At 46.9% G+C, this 21,170-nt stretch overlaps 1 protein-coding gene across 11 annotated transcripts in view; it reads right to left on the bottom strand.

Annotated features, from left to right (window-relative positions):
* Positions 1 to 547: 547 nt before the first annotated feature.
* The window catches only part of TANC1 (tetratricopeptide repeat, ankyrin repeat and coiled-coil containing 1), a 241,797-nt gene continuing 221,174 nt past the window's right edge, over positions 548 to 21,170 (bottom strand). For all 11 annotated transcript variants that reach the window (XM_043487584.1, XM_043487575.1, XM_043487574.1 and 8 more), the window contains 8 exons: positions 14,071 to 14,204; positions 12,479 to 12,602; positions 11,962 to 12,137; positions 9,014 to 9,146; positions 7,776 to 7,867; positions 5,956 to 6,102; positions 4,913 to 5,013; positions 548 to 4,270 (listed from right to left, as the gene is read on the bottom strand). In XM_043487584.1, coding sequence (XP_043343519.1) covers positions 2,875 to 4,270; positions 4,913 to 5,013; positions 5,956 to 6,102; positions 7,776 to 7,867; positions 9,014 to 9,146; positions 11,962 to 12,137; positions 12,479 to 12,602; positions 14,071 to 14,204 — 2,303 coding nt within the window. In that variant the 3' untranslated portion in view covers positions 548 to 2,874. The remainder of the gene's footprint in view (positions 4,271 to 4,912; positions 5,014 to 5,955; positions 6,103 to 7,775; positions 7,868 to 9,013; positions 9,147 to 11,961; positions 12,138 to 12,478; positions 12,603 to 14,070; positions 14,205 to 21,170) is intronic.

Genomic DNA, 21,170 nt, shown 5'->3' with positions numbered 1-21,170 from the left:
TTCTAGTTAAGTGGCTGAAAACTAAGATGCCAATTTACCAAAGTGAAGTGTTCTGTTTTTCTATACAAATAAACCAAAGCTAACTACTTCTCCCCACAAAGCATAGACAAACAAAAAATCAAATCCAAAACCATCCATAGCAAAGGACACCACACGGCCCCTCTGCACTAGGGGGCCACTGTCCCTGCAGGACTAGGCAGGAGCAGCCCCACCCACCCCACTGCTTGGTCCTCAGCTCGGACCAACAGCTTCCCAAGGAGACAGCACTTCTTGGAATTATTGGACCAAATACATTTACTCGGAATCCATCAAAATCACAAAGTATAGTAAATTCTAATAGTCACACTGGCAGCATCACAGGAAAAGTCATCCAGTAAGAATTTATCTGTTACTAGATTTGCCCCCTTCTACCCAGTTTTTTTACCTTGAGTTTAAATAGATGACTTTAAAGAAGGACTGAAAATACTTTACCTTAAGCCTTGCTAATAATAGCAGTAACCATACAATAACCTGAAGTTGTTTAGGCTTAAGATTCCAAGTCAGGATATTTTATCACAACAGTTTAATGTTCACACTCATTCATATGACTTTGAAACTGAAATATGTGGGTATAAACACTTTTAACTCAGAGAGTAATACACACGTGAAGAACAAAATTTCACATTAGCACAGTGTTCAGTGTATCGCCCAAGTAAGAGCTAAAAACTGAAGATACCGTGTTGTCCCAGGATTTCTGGGACAGACGTTTAGAAGGCTCCTCATGCATGCTCCTCATTTCAGGCAAAAAGACTAATTTTGACCTTGAAATATTTTGGGATTTCTAGACGCCATTATCCTTGTTCTAAAATTAGAGTAAACATGCTTTTGTGGTATTACTTAAAATCAGGCTTTTCCCCTTTTTTTTTCGCCCAGGCTTAAAGTGAGGCAGATAGCTGACATCAGGATCTTCTCTACTTAGCTACTGTTTGATTTAATGCAAAACAAAACTATTAATTGTCTTTATTCCAGACAGACAAGTACAGTAGTTGTGCAGAAACAAAACTACATAAAGAGTAAGACTTCCACAACATTAAAGAAAACAATAAACAATAAATAAGCCATAGTAGTTATAGCAGAACCTCATGAAAAGCCTCTTAAAAAAAAAAAAAAACTATACAGGGTACACTGTACACAGGAACTAATGCTGAAGTATGACACCAGAAGATTCCTATTCGTACAAGACCATGATGATGCTTACAGGAACTTCATTACAGCTCTTCATTTTTAAAACATTCTGTAAATATAGAACTTCCTTCTCCAATTCTAGAAAATAATTTCACATCCCAACATATAAAACGAACACTCCCACCTCTCTGAAAACTAGCATTTTAACATCCTCCAATAGCATATCATTTTCATATAAAAATACCTTTAACTCAAGGATCATTCCTGTACCTTATCTTTACAAATGGATAATACATCAGTTTGGACTTAAGTAGCACCTCAGAGGTGTTCATATAAATGAGATAAAGTGCCATTACTTGGATACTGTTAACATGCCCTATATATCGCTCAGTGCAATAAACAGCATGGATGAAGCTTAAAAAGCACATGCAAATATATGACTTCCAGATTAACTACTTGAAATAGTTATATTTACAAGTCTGAATACAACTTTAGCTATTTCATATATACAACATATAGCTCTAAAGTAATGACTGTATAATAAAACAAAAGCAATAGCCAACCATACCTTAAGTATCCAAATTAAATACTGTCCTTAGAGGACCTTGGAAGGCTTTTTCCAGGAGTGCTGTCATTGATAAAAGCAGTTTGGGGATCAGTTGAGAGCTAATTTACATGTCACCGAGAATGCTGTGTAAGAATACAGAACACTACTACTAAAAGTGTTTCAGCCCAAATTCAACTTAACTACCAATCATGATTCCAAATGGTTTATATCATTTTCAAATATTAAAAATACACTGAAGCAGGAATGTAGTTCCAAAAAAAGGTGCTATAAAAATATTTTAATGAGAACTGTAACAGAAATAAAAGTTGATCTTTTTTAAGGAACTGCTATGAAGAGAACATTACCTGGATGTTCTTGTATTTTGCTTAAAAAACAAACCAGCTGTATAATATGTAAAGTCACATTTATATTCAGATTGAAATTACTCAGGTCTTTTATATACATATATACACACACACACACACTCTGACCCTTGAACAACAGGGGTTTGAACTGTGCAGGTCCACTTTTTTTTTCAATCAGTATGTACTATAGTACTACATGATCCATGGATGGTTGAATACAAGGATGTGCAACCCTCCAGAGGACCAACTGTAAAGTTATACATGGATTTTTGACTGTATAGAGGTTGGCGCCCGTAACTCCTACGTTGTTCAAGGGTCAACCGTATGTATACATACATATATATATATAAAGATTTGACTTATTGGAACTGTAATTTGAAAATTTCCTCTTTTCCAGAACATGATATTATGTCATGAGTTAAACTATTATTACTAGATATTTACATTATCTAAGAAATAATGTGATCTTAACTACATAGCAAATGCTAGGAGAAAAGTGATAAAAACCAAACAACTTTGTAAGAAAAGCATGAGTTAATGTCTTCCTGGCTGTCTTTTAACTTAATAGGCATAGCTAGTTGCAGTTTTCCAATTCTGGTAAGCATTCTTATTTCTGGTGACTTCTATTTACTAAAGAAATTTCATCTGACACTTTCAGGATATCAATGGCATCTGATCCACTCCAGAGGGGAAAAAATATATGGCTAAAAAGTAATTTTTCTCATGTACAACCATTTAATTATTACCAGGCACCAACACACTGTCTTCCAAATACTACAAATGGGTCTCTCTTAAGGCTCACACATTTGATTCTATGAATGATCGCTTTGGTTTTGCTGAAGGGAGGTGACTCCTGTGGGCTTCATTGCTGATATGAGACTGCTGTTTAGACATACTTTCCTGATACAGATGTGAAATGGTCTTAGTTACTCTGCTGTCCTGACAGTGGACTGGCATTTGGCACTTCTTTTCTTCTAGCTCCTTCACCTGGGCCCCGTTGTGGACACCACCACCCAGGGTAGACCCAGGGCAGGCTTTGGCTTGTTTGAGAGAGGGCTTCTCAGAGTTCGAGGCCTGCAGGCCAGCTGCAGAAGGTGCGCTTGTCAGCAGCCCCTCTGGCACTGCGCAGTGCCAGGTGCGGCCAGGAGGATGGTTCTGCTGCTGGAACCTCGCGGTCTTATCCATGATGCCCATGAATGGAGTATTGCGAGGTCTGTGCTCAGCTGTGCCACTCGGAACCTGGCTACCAACCTTGTCCTTAATTCGAGCATCTGGTCCTTGGACTTTGAAGCCATCCGAGAAACTGCTGCTTGAAGCCAAACTACTGGTGGAGCTTGACATCTTGATGCTGCTCGACGGAGAACCGGAAGAGCCTGAGCTACTGAGGGAAGTCGGGTGTCGGGTGTCGCTGCAGCTCACTGGCCCCCCTGGGTTTAGAGGGACCACGTCCACAGCCACAGCAGCATGAGACAGAAGTCTCTCTGCAGTTTTTATCTTGCTTGGTAAAGGATACGCAGTGTCGCCCTCACTGTGCGGCAGGTGGCCTGCGGGGCTGGGCCCCAGCCGATCGCCGAAGGGGCCAGAGGCTGCTCCCTCCAGATGCAGGCTTCTGCTACCGGCGGGGGCAGCGGGCAGTCTTCCGGGCATGGGGCTCGGGGGAGGATTCAGCGGAGAGACCTGCGTCTTCGAGCTGCCGTTTCTCACGCCCGCGGGTCCGGAGCCCAGGTGCTGGCTGGTCTTCACGATCTGCGCCTGCTTGGTGGGCTGCACCGTCAGCCCCGGCTGGGCCACCGCCTCCCTCAGGGTCTTGCCGGGCCCCGGCCGACTCTGCAGCGGCGACACGGGCCTTATCTTGGTCTGGAGCCCTTCCTGAAGGTTTCGGATGTACGGGGAGGGCGCGGACGAGGATGGCGGGGGCCTGGGAGCGAGGGAAATGGCTTCTTCCGGCGGCGACGTCTCCTCCTCTTCAGCCTCCTCAAGGTGAAAGTGGTCGTTCAGGCCGGGCGTCGGGGCGTCCTCGTCGTTGTCCGAGTCGGTGGCTGGGGCAGGCGGGGGGGCCTGCTGCTTCTGCTGCTGGCTCCGCTGGAGCTGCTTACACTCCTCCTCCACGCGGGCCAGGAGCCGCCTGATCTCCTGGTTGGCGGGACAGAGCTTCACTGCTTCCCGCAAGTCAGCCAGGGCAGCCACGAACTGCCTTTATTTTAAAAGATATAAAGATATTACAAGTCACGTAAGAAAGAACTCTGAATGCAACTGTTCATAAAGCAGCTCTGCTTTAAACGCAAAGGTAGCTGAGTGAATTCTGTGCAGGTTTTGTGTGGACGAGACCCATGGAACTAGCTTAGACCCACTCAGCTAAGTGGGAGCACCAAATTCTAATCCAGAACCATGCAATCCCAGGGCCCCAGCGTCTCTACAAAGACCAGATGGTGGGGGTGAGCTCAGCATAAAGCAGGGGGGTTAGAATCCTCTTCACATCACCTCCCCCGCCCCACCCCAAGCAACTCAAGTCCTACTGACTCCGCCCCCCTTCCCACTGCCTCCTCTCCGTGCCTCTGGTTGGCTATCTCACTGGTAACACTGACTAAGCTAGGAACTTGATGTTGCAGTACAGGTCAACTGGTGGAGAGGAGGGACAGTTAAGCGATGTCTAGAGAAAGTAAAAGTTTAGCCATTGCTAATGATTTCGACTGCTGTGCCTTCTGGAAGCTACCTACTCAGTATCAAAAAGGAGGAGAGGCATTGAGTGGTGCTCATGGATCAGAAGCCCCCAAGCTTTGAGACCAGAGCAAGACCAGAAGGCTTCACTAGTCTCCCATCTAACCCCAGACGGTACCTGCTACTTCTCTTGGCTCTCGCCCTGGCATAAAAGGCTTCATAGGACTTTGGTTTCAACTCAAGGGCCTTGGAAGCAAATTCTTCTGCCATGCCGAAGTCCTGGTATCAACAGTTAAATACACAAGTCAGAAGCCGCACTGAAATATGATGACCACCAACTTTTTTTTTCCCCCGCCAACTTTTTAATAGGAGTTTTGCTCCAGAGGTTGACAGAGAATTGGGACACATTTGGAGCAAGGTAAGGGGGAAGGCGAGTCAGGGTGTTTGCTGTAGAGTTTGGGTGACAGCTAAAGCGTATTCGTGTTCTTATGGGAAGGATCCAACAGAGAAGCAAAAATCTTTGAACTCTGGGGAGAGAACAGTGTTGGAAGCAGTGCAGCAAAGTGAAGGCCAACGAGAGCTGGCACCCAGGGGTTGCCGGGGGGGCACAGATGCCTCAGGAAGGCAGGAAGAGTGTATGAGCACAGAAGCAGGAAGGTCACAGGCTTTTTGGAGACAGGATGCAGTTAAAAAGAAAGAAAGTGATACTGAAACAAATCTAGTTATAAGTTAACTGTGAGTTAACTACGGTTAATTAGTTATGAACTAACCAGTTCCTGGCTTACCTTTCAAGCAAACATAATAAACGCTAGGCAGACTGTATGTAACACATTTGTGTTGAATTTTACAACGACGCCCTTTCCTTCTGAACCTGGGGACAGACCACTCATGACAGCTCTGACCACATGCAGCTGGGCAGAGGTGGAGGAGCGGTTTGCGTGTGCTCATCATCACTGAGACACAGAAACCATACCCACGTGCACTCCTCTCAACACCGTGGGGGTGGGTGGGCGCCGTGATCTAATGACAGTCTCAACACCGTGGGGGTGGGTGGGCGCCGTGATCTAACGACAGTCACCCCAGGCAAGTCGCTGCCCGTGTACCAAGCTCACAGAAAAGTGCAAACACAAGACGGGCAGTCTCATGACTAGGGAGTGGAAGGGCAGGCTTCCTCCACCATGAGAACAGTCTATGGCTGAAAGACTGGAATAAGGGGCTTACGTTTGTTTTTCTTCGGCAGCGAGACAGATTGAGATAGAGGGAAACTCTTAGCTCATTGAATGGTCTCATGTCCTCTCCGAATCCTTCTCGAGGAAATTTCCTTAAGGCGTACTGGTACCTCTGGGCTGCCTCTTTCATCTTCCCTTTCTAGGAATAAAAAGCCAGAGAAATTTATCTTTTTCAGAGGCCGCAAGATGAATAAGGACCCTGATGAGGACGGGCTGTGGCCAGAACCAGTCCACAAACCGGCAGGGTCATGTGGCCTCACTGTGAACACAGGTGTCTATGACCAGAACCAGGTTATAGGGAGGGATCCGTAAATTGCCAAACCCATAGCTATCAGTCTTAAAACATTGGACTATCGTCCCCGTTATATATTTTCGACAAACATTTCACGAATGATCTCTCATGTAAGGACACTTTCATGCAAAGTGTAACAGAAATCAGATGGAAAAATGATGGCGTTCTCAAGGCAAGTAGAGTCTTGTGGATAAACCTAGAGCTTGCTGCAGAATAATAATTTTTCTTTTAAGAAAAACTAAAACACAGGCTTTAAAACCCCACGCAGCACTGCATGTCATTTTCAAGGCTAAAGAAATCCATTTGCTCTGTCGGGTCTGTCTCGCAGCAGGTATGAAGTCTGTTGAAAATGGCTTGATATTTCTAACATAATTGCCTACCAAAATTCATATTAAAACCACTTCAAAGCCACAACAATACACACTCTGAACTCAATTTCAAACTGATTCCAAGCCAGGAACCCTGCTGGGTCATGCTATATGCCTATTTATTTGTTATTATTTTAAAAAAAAAAGAAAAGGGAAAACACAGCAAGTGTAGCTGCTTCATGGCAAAAAGGATTAAAATGGTCATGATGTATTGATAGTTTTTTTGTTTTCATAATCTTTTAATTCTGTCTAATCAGAGACCTGGAAAGAATGATGATCTATGGAAATGGCCTATCTCTCTATAAACTCGGGGTTGGCAAACTACGGTTTCTGGGCCAAACCTGGCCTACTACCTATTTCTGCAAACAGTTTGGAACCTGGCCTGGCTCCACTGTGTGTCATCTTGGCTGAGTCTGTGCCTCAAGAGCACAGTTCAGGGTGGGGGTGGGGTGGGCTGTGTGTGAAAAGGACCACAGAGCAAAGCCTAACATAGTTACTCCCCTCCTCTCTCCAGGCAAAGTGTACTGACCTCTGATCTAAACTGGATGTCTTAGTGTGAAATTTGTTAAAGTCAAAATCACTACTCTTTAAATTGTCTTTACATTTCTAAGGGAAAATGAGAAAAAAATTAACTTGCCTCCTGAGTAACTGAGTATTATATATTATTGACTATCTTAAGTAAAAATCTCTCCAGAAACAGTTTCACATTCCAGAGGCTTATAGATACTAAAATGAAGATAAGAAAGGCTTGGGAGATTGCATGATTCTTTTCTTATGAAAATGTCTCCTGAGTGTTCCTTTCCCATGTCTCATGATTCCAGGCGCCAAAGAATTTCCTGTAGGACATGCCCGTTAAACCAGAAGCAACTCTGCCTCCCAAGCAAGGCTTCAGGCCGTAAATCATAGTTACAGCCGCAAGGATTTGTTCAGAAATAATGGTTCCCGGACACAAAGAGTAGTGCGTTCCACCTGGAAGATTCTGCTGTTAAGATATCAAAGCCCAGGCTTGAGGCCAGGATGGCACCTCCCAGAACGTCTACTCGCTGAGCTACATGCATCCTGTGTAGCAGCACAAATATATCCGTTACACCCCCAACTAAGAGGCTGCTTGCAGGCTGTCACGGCATCCCAGAAAAGGGCAATACCACTTACTTTGTACATCACGTTTCCTTCCTCCATCAATTTCTGTAAAAGTATAATCAAAATATCAGGTTTGGAAGTAGCCATCGCCCAGGCAGCATTTCCTGCAAAATAAACATGTATTCAGAGGCACTCGGGCAGGCTTAGAGGCAAGGAGTTCCATACTTTAATACACCACAGCTAAGCCTGCACACAGCAGAGCACCCAACCTCAGAGCACCCTGCAGCATCCTGCAGACCTGGACAACAATACAATGACGAGAAGAGAATGCTTAGTGGGGAGCTGCACCCCCACACACCGTCACTGCGGTGGAAGAAAGTACTGGGACACGAAGGCATCAGTGGGGCCTCGAGCAGCCCTCCCTCCTGTGGAGATCTGCTTCCAAATCATCTCCTTAGCTCCCTGCAGTGCTGTCAGGACCACAGACAGGTGAAGGCAGGCCAGCGTTCACAGGCTCTCTCACACTCGCCTCAGAGTCACAACCAAGTCCGCTCTGAGCCGCGCGCCCTGGCCCTGTTGTGCTCGGCCTCCCTGCCTCTGCCTGTGTCCCCTTCTCTCCCCCAGCGGCCAGCGCGGCCACAAGCTCTGTCTAAGCCTCTTCCCAACACGCACAGGCAGCGGCGCTTAAGGGCAGACCCAGGAGTCAGACTCAGGTTCACAGTGACCTGCCGCTCAGCAGGACCTCAGGGGAGCTATTCACCTCCTTCAGCTGGGCTCCTCCTCTGGACGTGATGCTATTCTCATTCCCCACTCACAGGGTAGGTGACGATGAAATAAGGTAAAACATGAAAGTGCTCACAATAGTTCCCGATACCGTGGGCTGCTTAGCGATATTCTCACCTTCATCGCAGTCCCCTCCCCAGAACTGCTGGCAGCCAGAGGTCTGACATGAAACCAGAAAAAGCCAGTGCTGTCTGGGTGCCCTTCCCCACACTCTGAACTGTGTGCCAAGGTCCCACCTCTCAGAGCTCTCAGCCTCGATATCCTTACGTCACCCATCTTGTCTCTGTAAGTCCTGAGAACTTTCTCTCCCAGAACTGTGCTGGGGTTGCCACTGCCCTTCCTAGCAGACTAGACGCCGCCTCCCAAACAGTGGTCCTCACACTCGCCTGCTCATAACAACCACCCGCCAGCTCTTGCCCACCCACCCTTAGCCCCTCCCCACGGAGCCCCCCAGAATATAGTGCCTCACATCCTCTAAAATCGGAAGCTACCCTTCCTGTTGTTGTTGTGCTGAGGCGTTCACTGACCTAATTTGGCTCCTTTCCTCAGCAGCGTAACCACTACAGATGTGTTCCGACAGCCGATGGCTCTGTCCAAGGGCCGCATCCCGCTGTGGTCCACGTGCTCAATCACAGCCCCCTTGTCCACCAGATACAGCACCTGCAGAGAGGGAGCACAGGCCCTGAGGGCACAGGCAGAGTGGCCCTTGCCTCGCCCGATGCCGCAGCTGGGGCAGAAGCTGGCGATCTTAGTTCTACTCCGATCTCGGAGGCCTCTGGCCTAATGGGATCCTAGAATGGAAATAAAGTTGACATGGGACAAAGCAGAGAAATTGCAACCCACAGCTCAAACCTGCCCTGCTAAAGTGATTTTGATGTTGGCAGTAAGGAAGGCAGGTAGATGCTCCAGAAGGGAGTGGGGAGCGTGTCCGCGCACCCATACCACAGACAGGTGCGTGCACGCCTTCACCTGCCTTCCTCACCCTACTTCCCAGGCCACAGAGATGAGAGACAGTCACTTTTTCATCTCCAATTACTTATTAGGACGCAGCCTTCTGCCATAGCTCCAATGTGCTACCAGGTTACGGCAATAGGCACTCCAGAAATACTCAGATCCACACAACCTGGATACAAGAACCTGAAAAGGCTGGGATCCGCCAGACCCAATTATAATTCACTTTTAAGGCATAGGAAAGAGATTGAATATAGGGACTGTAAAGATGGAAAGCTTAAGACCATGCTACCAAGACTGACTTGATATGACAAAACAGCTGTCACTTGGGCTAAACAGAGAACAACAGGAAAAACCACACTATGGTTTGATAGAAACAGAAACTGCCAGTAAAAGTGCTCTACTCACTGGAAAAATCTGTAGATTACTTAGATTTTCATGTGGATCTGATACATCCTATCAGTATACCAGCTGTTCACAAACTAACACTAGAGGGATTAATATCCAGGATATGTAAAGAACTCTGACAACTCAACAACAGAAGCCTCAAATAACCCAATTTAAAAATAGGCAAAGCTGTGATAAGCCATAATGGACAGAATATTAAAAAGTATATATATATATATATATGTATGTATGTGTATATACATATATATATAACTGAGTCATTCTGCACAGAAATTAGCACACTGTAAATCAACTATACTTCAATAAAACTGAAAAAATAGGCAAAGTGTATGAACAGACATTTTTCCAAAGACGACATACAAATGGCCAATAAACATGTGAGAAAATGTTCATCACTAGGGAACTGCAAATCAAAGACACAAGTTATTAACTATTAGGATGGCTACTGTTAAAAAAAAAAAAAAAAAAAGAGTAAAACAGAAAATAAGTGTTAAGAGAGGATATGGAGAAACAGTTACCCATGCGCATTGCTGATAGGATGTAACCACTATGGACACAGTATGAAGGTTCCTCAAGAAATTAAGAATAGCATTACCACTTGACTCAGCAATCTTACTTCTGAGTATCTATTCAAGAGAATGGATAGATCTCCAAGAATTTGCAAGATCTCGATGAAATATTTGCATACCTATGTTCATAACAGCACTATTCATAATAGCCAAGAGGTAGAAGCAATGCCCGTGCCCACTGAGTGGATGAGTGGATTAACAAAATGAAGTAAATACATAAATGGAATATTACTCAGCCTTAAGGGCATCCTGACACATGCTATGACATGGACAAACCTAGAAGACATAATGCTGAGTGAAATAAGTCAGTCACAAAAAGACAAATATTGTATGATTCCACTTGTATGAAGGACCGAAAGCTGTCATTCAGAGAAACAGAAAGTATTGATAGAAAGATGGCTGCCAGAAGCTGGGAGTGAGGGGTGGTAACAAGGACGTACTGTTTAGTGGGTGCAGCTTCAGCTTTACAAGATACAAAAAGAGCCTGGGCTTTGGCTGCACGACAGTGTGAAGTGTATGTAACACTACTGAAGTCTTCACTCAGGAATGGGTACAATGGTAAATTTTATGTTATGTGTCTATACCCCAATTTTTTTTTTTAAATGATAGAATACTAAGCTCCTTCACTCTTCCCTAATGGTGATAAACTAGAGGATCTGGTAAGGTAACAAAAACAGAGAAAGAAAAGTGTGGAGCTGTGAGGTTTAGTTAAATAGCTGTTTTTGAAAATCAACACTTTTGTACAATTTATAATGCCCAGGAAATTGTGACCATTAAATTCTAATATTACTGCCTTTTAAAAGCATCAGGCACAGATGTGCAGGGTTGGGATGGCTTCCACCCCAAGGTCCACAGCTCCCAGCAACACCTGTCTGCCTGACTAATTCTCATGTTAGACACACGTAACTATTCATAAATGATCATTCTCAAGGAGCTGAACATTCCTCCAACACCTGCTTGGTGCATGGGATGTAGAGACTGACAAAGATGCAGTTTTTCCCTGAAAGACATTTTGTGGTTCTTCATTTATTAAGGTTTTATTCCTTCATTCCTCAGTTAGGGACTCAGGCATTTGACAAAGAGATAAAGACAGTGCCCAAAACATTTTATATTATTTCAAGACAAAGCTGCATTGATTTAAAAGCAAACCAACTAATTATTTGACCAATAATTTCTCACATATATAAAACTTATTTTTAAATGAACTATATAGGAATTCTATTTCTATGAAAATTATAAGAAAATAAAACTACATATGCATGTGCATACACATACTCATGGATGTGTGTTGCATCTGTGTATGTGTGGGCAGTTTGTCATCATGGAATTTTAAGCTTTTATGATTCTATCAAAATCTTTACTCCAGTTCTGAAACAGACCACATGTCACAGAACTAGCAGAAAACGAAAGCCACCCCACGGCACACGCGTACACCCCAGCCACACTGGGCCAATATCACACACACTTGGGGACGGCTCAGATCCCAGATCAGTACGCGGCCTGGCCCGCCTGGCGCGGGTGGGGAGCATGGCCACCGCGGTACCTACGGTCTCCGCATCGCCGTAGAAGGCGGCCAGGTCCAGGGGGCTGCGGCCGTTCTTGTCCGTCTGGTCGATCTCGGCTCCCTCCTCCACTAGGAACTGGACAACAGCCCTGTGACCTTTCAGACATGCCCAGCTTAATGCCGACAGACCCTCCTTGTCCAGAGAAGAAAGGGCGGCACCTGAAAGAGAAGCCCATTCAATAAATGTGACTTCGGAAAGGCCAGACCAGAGGCAAACCCTTCCGCATCTGTAGGGGCCTGGCTTGCAGAATGTGGCCATCAGGCTGGTGAAATCTGAAGCTGATGGGTGAAACGATCATTCCTGCTGTAGCTGAGCAATGGGTACATGGGACGCACCCCTAAACCCTCTGCTTGTGTGCAAGGCAGAAAACGTCCATAACAAAAAGACTTAATAAAGAGATTTTTTTAAAAAAACTGAATCAGAAAGTACTAAATGGGGCTGCCAAAGCTCTTTTCTTTGTCCACCCAAGAGAAGTCCTCAAGGGGGACAGTGCCGCTACCTTTTGAAAGGAGAAATTCCACGGTGCTCAGGTGCCCTTCGCAAGCAGCCACCATGAGGGGCGTCCGGCCCTGCTTGTCACTTAGGTTCACGTCACAGCCGTGGTCCAACAGCAACCTAACAATCTGAAAGGAACACTCGGGATCACACACTTGCCACTGCATCTGAAATGACGTGCTCTCTGCTGGAGCTGGTTGTTCCACCTCTAAGAGGAATGAAAGGACTCTCTTCTTTTCAAAAACCCCTTTAGGTTATGTGATCCGTGGGGCTTGTAAAATCTTTATGTTTTATTTCTTTGAACAGGCTCTTCTTTCAAATATATGCTCTTTTTAACATGCCCAATTCATTACTCTATCTATAAAACAGGCACACACAAGGCAGCAATTTGAAGGAGAGGGGGATCCTGAGCACAGTCAGGCAATGACAGGACAGCCACTATGGAGCAGCTGAGCAGAACTAAATGGAGTGAGCCAGGGCCCCACAGGGTACTGATGCCAAGTTCTTGGTGGGGAAACACCTACCCTCTCCCCAGGGACAGCTGGACCCTCACACCAGGGGGATTTTACCAAGGCTTCCTGGACAAGAGTCTCTGCCTCAAAGTTATGCCTTTAAACAGTACATGGTGAAAGGGGGACCAAAAAAACCAGACAAGCATCTCCTACAATGATCCTCCCCACGGGAACTGCTCTGCCTAGGGGGCAGCGTTCCAGCTTCTCTCCCTCCAGGACCACATTTTAATGCCACCACACAGAAGGGGGCGTATTCCCACTGCTTTCTCATTCTGGACACACTAACAAACACTTCCAAGCTTCCTCACCACTCAGGGGACACTAAGACCTGGAGAGAGGATTAGCCAGGACATCACAGGGAGCTGAGAGAGTAACAGGGAATGGGCGGTCCAAACCAAGCTTTTAAAACCGGAAAGGAGAAAAGCCAAAACCTTGGTGGGGTGCCCTCAAGGCTCCTACTGACAGAGCTGGCAGGAATCAGAAGGGTCGCGACTCCACGATGTAAACGTGGGTCTAGAAAATTCTTCCCATAAAGGATGTGGTGAGAGCAGTTTGTTTTTATGCAGCTGTGTGTAACCTGGTGCCAGGCATGGGGTCGATACATGGTCAGTGTTTATAAAATGAAGGAAGGCAAGACTAAACCGCTGCTCTCAGGGATCCCTTAATTAAGAGCAGCAGCACATCACTCCCAGTAAAAGAAAGCAGCCTGAATCACACTGCAGGACCAGAGGGAGACACTTCCTTACCCAAAGAGTATAGCAGGACCACTCCTCTCCCAAGTACGCTGGACAAATGGGTCATAGTGTTATGCCAACAACTCTGTTACAGCAAATCTCCTGATGCCATGACGGGCTTCCACCCAGCTCCACTCCCTTCCTCAGTTAAAATGAAGTGGCTATGGGTCTCTGACCTGGTTACCAGCCCACATAGCTGACTATGCTAGCCAGTCAGATGTCTGCCCTGATGTTGCAGGACTCCCAGTACAAGTAGATGCCAAGAATGTGAGAAAGACAGGGTCCAGAGCAGGGGCGATGGGCACTTTTCCCAACCACTGTTTCTGAAGCCTCTGGGGTCCCCTGTGTACCTGCCAATGCCCCTGGCGTGCTGCGCAGAACAGTGGAGGGACCCCTCTCCTGTTAGTCCGAGACACGGCAGCCCCACGCTCCAACAGCAGCTCACAGACCTCCAGCTTGCCTCGTCCAGCAGCGGCCGTCAGGGCTACAGGGAGGAGGAGACGGTTAGCATGATAGCCACATGGTGGTAGCCAAAGGCCACAGATTCTCTGACACGCCCCCCCCCCCACCCTGAGAGGAAGGGGACCACACACGCTGCCCCCATTGAATCTGGGTGGGCTCTGTGACACCTTTGACCAACAGAATACAGCAGAAATGATGCTGCACCAGTGTGTGGGCCCAGGCCCTGAGGGCAGCTTCCGATTCCTTGGAACACGCCTTGGAACCAGATGCTATGCTGTAAGGAAGCCCAAGCAGCCTTGAGATGAGACCACTAGGAGAAGCTGTGTGTGGCTGACATCCCAGCAGACAGCCAGCAACCCCAGCTACTGTGTCCGTGGGCTATCTTGGAAATGGAGCCCCAGACCCCACCAAGCCACTCTCTCACGGCAGCTCCATCTATGAGAGCCGTCTCGACAATCCCAGCCCAAATGCAGATTCAGGAGCCACAAAGCGTGTGTTCTATTGTCATCTTTTTTCACAGTAAGAGACAACAACAGATGGGGCAACACAAACACAGAGATCAGCATTACTGTCCAGCCTCTCTTCTCCCCCTAAAGTCATACATTTCAATCCACAAGAACTAATAAATACTGAGACAGTGAGAGTGCATCATATCATCCCTGCCTTCATGGAGCTTAGAATCTCCGTAACAAGTCCAGATTCTGGACTAAGAATGTCGAGAAAAAAGGATGTCGAGGAAAAAAAAAAAAAAGGATGAGTAGACTGTGGAGGGACTTGTGTGCCCAGTTTGGCCCTGAGGCAGGCAGCTGCCGCTGGCAGGGGACGCTCTGCAGGGAGGCAGCCAAGGACAAAGCAGGAACTATGTGGAGGGAAAGAATACATGACAGGAATCCCCAGGACCACTGCATGGCAGCTGCTGCGCCTCTCCACTCTCAATCATGGTACATAATGGGGGTGGGGAGGAGCATGAGTAGAGGACGGGGTTCAGTTAGAAGAGGAGACTTCTGCTATGGCATGTGAACCACTGTCCAGAGGGAAGGACAGTGGCAGGTTGTGGGGGACAACCCCGGCCAGGACGACGCTCTTCGGCAGAGGACAGAAAGGCATGAGGGTGGGAGACAGACACGGCAGGAAGGGTGTCTACAATGCAGAGAAGGAAGGAGAAGCTTGAGCCTGACGCTGCAGCTCTAGTCCTGGGGCAATTCTTCTTTAAATACAGCCTCACCCCTACAAACTCCTGGCATTCCTACAAATCAGTCAGATGCCTCAGTATGAAAACTGGGAAAACACAGCAGTAGGCCGTTCACAAAAGGTGAAGACCAAAGGCCAGTAACTCATGAAAAGTGCCCAACCTCACAGGCAGTCCAAGTGACTGCAAAAATGAGACCCACTGCTGGTGGAAGATGTTCCCATCCTTCCTCCCAACAACCCAGGTGCAGACGTGTGCCTGGAGGTGCCCCTGGAGCAGAGGTGCCTATGGAGCACAGAGAGATGTGTGCTCGTCACAGCCCTGAGCTGGAGCAGCCCAGCTGGCGTGAACCACCAACCCCATCAACCGATCACAGTGTGAACACTATACAGCAACCACAATAAATGCTACACAGCTAAATGCAGTGCGATGGGTCAGTCTCCCGAATTTAACACTGATTCCAAGGAACAAAACAAAGAACACACAGGGTAACAGGTTGGAACTGAGCATTACTGGGAGGCTCCAGGACAGGCCCCCAGCTGCCCCCTTTCCAAGAAGGCGGGGCCCAGCTCCCCTGTGAACCTGGGGTCTCCCAGCACCCAGATGGCTGAAGTGGGGAACTGGGGGCTCAGGAGTGTGTCCTCTCCAGACACCCCTCAGGACAGACAGCATTCCTACTCCACCTGTCTTGACCTGGCCATGGCTTAACTCCCAGGACCACACACAGCAAAGGACAAAATTGTGACATAGAGACCCCATCTCCCTTGGAGGGACAAAGAAATCCTGTCTGCTTTACCAGTTTTCTGAAGATGGGGCAAACCAGAACAAACCACGGATGGATGGAGTGGACGCGACCAAGGGTCTTGACCCCAGGTGCCATTCCTACCTGTGTTATACCAACAGGCTCATCACCACCCGTCACATGTCTAAGTTTGTAAATAAATTATATATAAACACTGTAAACAGACTAGTATTTATACTGGTTTAGGTATATATATACTGGTTTCGGTTCAGACGGATCTGAATACCCGGGGCTGGTTTGTGATATGGAGGATGTGAGCTACTACCTGGGCCTGCAACTCCTCGGAGACTTTCCTACGGTTAGGGAGCCCTTCCTCTGCAGGGAGCTGACTGTGGCACAGAACAGGCACACGCGCTGCACGTGGCCAGATGTGGGCAGGACGGCATGGACTGAGCAAGCTCAAGGCTCTTCCATTTGATGAGCGGCTGATCCACCGTGACATTCCAGTCTCTCTTATTTGGTAAACAAGTTCCATCTGCATTATAAACGGGGCCTTTAAACCAAGATTTCTTTTGCAGCTGCCACTGACTTTTTTTTTTTTGGGCAACAACAGCACATCAAAAATGACAGCCCAGCACTAAAAATAGGACCCTGTGTTTGAAGAAGGCGCCAGAAGAGCCAGAAGTTAGAGCAGCTGAAGTCGGAGAAGAGTGCCGCCCAGAGACCGGGCTGGATTCCCTGGTCTTCCCTTCCAGCCGGACTGGCTGCACTTCCGGTGATCAGCCTGCCTTTGAGATGGTAAAGTGCCTCTCAGCACAGGCTGAAGTCCCACACAGTTGGCCTAACAGGGATCACAAATTCTTAACCAGGCTCTCACTTTCAAGTGACGCCCCAAACAGTGGGACCTGTGTTTCCCCTTTCCAACTCAGACTGAATCTTTGGTGTCATCAGGACCCCTGAGGCTGGTGGTGGCGGGGCGGGCATCTCAAGTTCCACCAGCCACAAGGATTTAAGAATGCCATATTCAGAAACAAGGGAGACTGAAGACAGTGAACCACATGCTTAAACAAAACAAAACCACAGCAGAATTCTGCCCAGGAATTCCAGCTATTCTGCTGGAAAAACACTGTCCTCCAGGCTGACCACCAGCTTCCGACGAGGGTCAGTGCACTCGGCCTGGCCAGAGAAGAAGGGGGAGGGAGCAGGACAGGAGGAGCAAGCACCTAACAGAGTGGCAAGACCCTGGCTTCAGGCAAAGGGAATTTAAAGAGGAAGGAGGGAGAAAAAGGACTTGGAATGAAAAGGAGGTGGGCTCTAAATATCTGTGAGCTCACGGCAGTTCTCAAGACCCACACTGAACATAATTTCGCCCACTAGCAAAATCCTCAACAAGATGGCATTTTTGTAGCTACATTCCCATGAAGGCATATATCATTTTCTGACTAAAATTTTTCCGCGGCAGTACCATCTTCTGTCTTCAGAGCATGAGGAGATTTGTCGTGGCAGTTGTTCATCTTAAGAAAACCCGATTCACACTCAGAAATAGGAGACCCTCACTGAAAACATCAGGGAGAGATGGTTCTTGCTTAAATGGATCATTTGCAGGAATCTTTTACGAACTGAAGTTCTCTGGGCAAAGACATGATTTAAAAAAAACTCAACTGTCAACTCGCCTGGAACCTAGTTATTCCATAAACAGGGCTGTTTATGACATTTTATGCCAGGTCTGTCTCTCTTTCACACACACACGGGGATGTGTGGCTTAACAGGCCTGGGGGTTTCAACAATGGACTGTCGCCCCCGGCCCTGACATGCTTCTGTCCTTAGAAGGGTGACAGGTCGGAGCACACACACAGGCAGTTCCCTGTTTCTGGACAGTGACCTCCTCTTACTTCATACACTGATGACCCAGGCCGCCCTCCCAGGCCCGAGCTGAGCACAGGAGCCAGCTGCAGCCGCAGAAGCACTTCCTGCCGGATGAGATGGCCGTGAGAGGGACGGATGGGGGCCAAGGGGCTCAGCTTGGCTTCTGCGCTTGTGCTTACGGGTGCACTTTGTTTCCTAACATACTGGTTTTTCCCATCTCTCAGAAAAATGGATGGAAAATGAACTGCAGTAAGCAGCAGGGTTTGCATAAATGTCAATGAGTTGTGACCAAGATGGAAACCATTAGATGTGACAAAGGTAGTGAAGATGGAACCTCGGCTGGAGGAGAACAAAGGTGAAAGGTATCATGGAATGCTGGGAGTCTCTCAGCTCTCTTATCTAAACTATGATGCTTAGAAAAATAATTTGGAATTTCAGTTTTTTAAACCTCTTTGGGAGTGGCAGCCCCTCCCCTTGCACTTTCTAATAACTGGCCTCTGGAGAAGTTGTTACCCCAGAGGTTACTCAGCCTGTATTTCGCTTTGCTGCCCCTGTGAGTCTGGGCAGGACTGCCATTCAGACAGGCTGGTCCCAAAGGTCTCTGACTGAATGGAAGTAGCTCCCTGACCCCTCCCAGAAAGCCAGGGGACACCCCCACCTCCACCTTCTAGGACTGCATTTATAAAAAACCCAAGCTCATAGCCTTGTTTTGTGAGGCATTTCCTTCCTGGTTGAGGGAGGAGGAGGCTTCCATGAAAAGAATAAACTTCCCAACAGCTATAAATTCTTCATCTCCACAAAGACCTGAGCCCTCAACAATGCAAAGGATAAAACGACACACAATAAAGATTGCTCTGACTGGAAAACGCCATTGCTCCGGGAGGTGAACTCCCAGGAGCCTCCGGCACCCCTAGCCTTGGCAGATGCCGGTGCTGGAGGGTGACCTTACGAATGGGAAGCCAGTACTGCCAGAACACTCCCTGAAGGCTGTTTGGAACACCTTCCTCATTGTTCTGACCCTTCCTTATCATTCAGCATTTGGCACAAGTCTCCCAGGAGGGCCTGCAGCTGCAGGCCTCGGTGGGGTCAAGGAGAGGGAACCTCTGTTACAAGGCAACAGGCAGCAACCAAGCGGCACATGAAAATGTTGCCTCCCCCGCTGTATCAGCCCATTTCCCAGTGAACTATTTATAAAGCAAGGCAGGAACCAGATGTGAGGAACCAAGACACTCCTGATGTGCGACCAGTTCTAGAGTGAAAACACGCTGTCCGTCTCTGTACACAGATTAAACATGAACCTCAAGGTGCCAAGGAATTGTTTTAAAGAAATAAAGTGTGCAACTGCCACAGGACTTCACATGGAACCAAACTTCTTTGTCCCTTATAGTCTCTTTCAATGATGCGCTTTGTGATTCTAAGGAAACTAGGTTTTTAGAACTTTTAAAGAAGGATAAGAAAACAGTGCAATGTGAGATTAAAGATGGCAGAGTGGGAAAAGAAAAAATAAATAAAAATAAAGATAGCAGAGTTAGAAGGACCTTGAGCTCATCTCCCCTCAGGAGGAAAATAAGATTCTGACATTTTAATAATATACTCTGATATTTGTAAAGTGCTTCCTACAGGACACTTGATGGTCCTTCAAATTCACACATTTATTTAATACACAACTAATGTCTATGAGGCAAGTACCACTCATCCTGGTTTTACTGATGAGGAAAATATGGCCCAGAGAAGTTAAACCATCTAAGTTAAACTCATCTAAGGTCACACAGCTAGTGGGAGGCATGAAAGCATTTTGATGCCAGGGAGTCCAGTTGGAGTCTGAGTTCTTAACTCTCACACTTTGGCCCCTAAAGAATCTCCTTTTAAAAAATATTCAACCAATCAGACTAAGAATGTTGTTCTACAACAAGGGTACCAGAAAATACTTTCCTTCTCCTGAAGAATTGTTAAACTTTCTCCCACAGACAGTAAGAATAATCTGCAATGACTGTGTTCCGTTCTCACTCCGGTCACACGGCATCCTAAGGCCAAAACAGTCGCTCAGCCTGGCAAACATGCAGGGCATTACGGCAGGAATATCCATGCTGTTCCTCATGTCCTGTTTCTGACACCTTTTCTTCCTTTCCTTATATATTTTATTTCAAAGAAGCCTCATCAAGTCCTTTGAGGGATAATGTGTGCTATAAATAACATAAATTCAATTTAAAAACAATTTCCTAAAATATGGGATGACATAAATCACGTTCCATACAGACTTTGTGCCAAAAATCTATCAGAAGATTGCAGCTCTGACCAGCTGTCACTTCTAAAGTGTGCTGAGAATGCTCACATTTTGGGCAGATCCTCTTACACACCGCATTATTTAAAGCATGTACATTGTGCTGTTCCCTCCTCTCCTCAAAGGGATACACGTGAGCTGAGGAGAGCAGAGTTAAATGCAGGACCCCACATGAGGGATCAGTGCAAAAGGGGGACCTTCTGACAAAACCGTACTACACAAGTGTGTGCGTGCTCAGTCGCATCTGACTCTTTGAGACCCCACGGTCTGTAGCCCACTAGGCTCCTCTGTCCACGGGATTCCCCAGGCATAAATACTGGAGTGGGTTGCCATTTCCTTCTCCTCTTCCAGACCCAGGGATCAAAACTGTGTCTCTTGCATCTCCTGCACTGGCAGGCAGATTCTTTACCACTAGTGCCCAGGCTCAAAAACAGAAATAATCCAAATATATTTCAACAAGAATTTTAAACAATCAAGATGACTTTTCGACAGGAGAGCAGGTGAACCTCCTGAGCTAGGAGGGAATGTCCCAAAGAACAAGCAGCCATGTTTGTGGGTAAAGATGCTCTAAGCTACCAAAATGCAAAGGAGTGCATGTTTTGCATGCACAAAGCCCAGGTTTTGTTTTTTAATCAAAAGGAAGGAACTCACTAGAACAAAGGCCTCTGTGTACAGCAAAAGCAGCACAATGGAGGTGGGGCACACGGTCCTGGTAAGCGGTCAAGCCACCAGTCCATATGCACCTGAGATGCTTCTGTGGGCTTCCATGGGCTGCCTCCTTGCCCCTCACCTGCCCTGCAAGACTGAGACACACAGTCAGTTGATTCCTGCTGTCCTCTCAGCAGAGGACAGGTCACCATGTCAGGGGCAAACCCCAGGTGCCTTCTAGGGCAGGAAGGGGACAGGGTGT

Source organism: Cervus canadensis, chromosome 15, assembly GCF_019320065.1.
Source record: "Cervus canadensis isolate Bull #8, Minnesota chromosome 15, ASM1932006v1, whole genome shotgun sequence".
NCBI classification, from domain to species: domain Eukaryota; kingdom Metazoa; phylum Chordata; class Mammalia; order Artiodactyla; family Cervidae; genus Cervus; species Cervus canadensis.
This window is presented reverse-complemented; position numbering and strand designations above follow the sequence as displayed.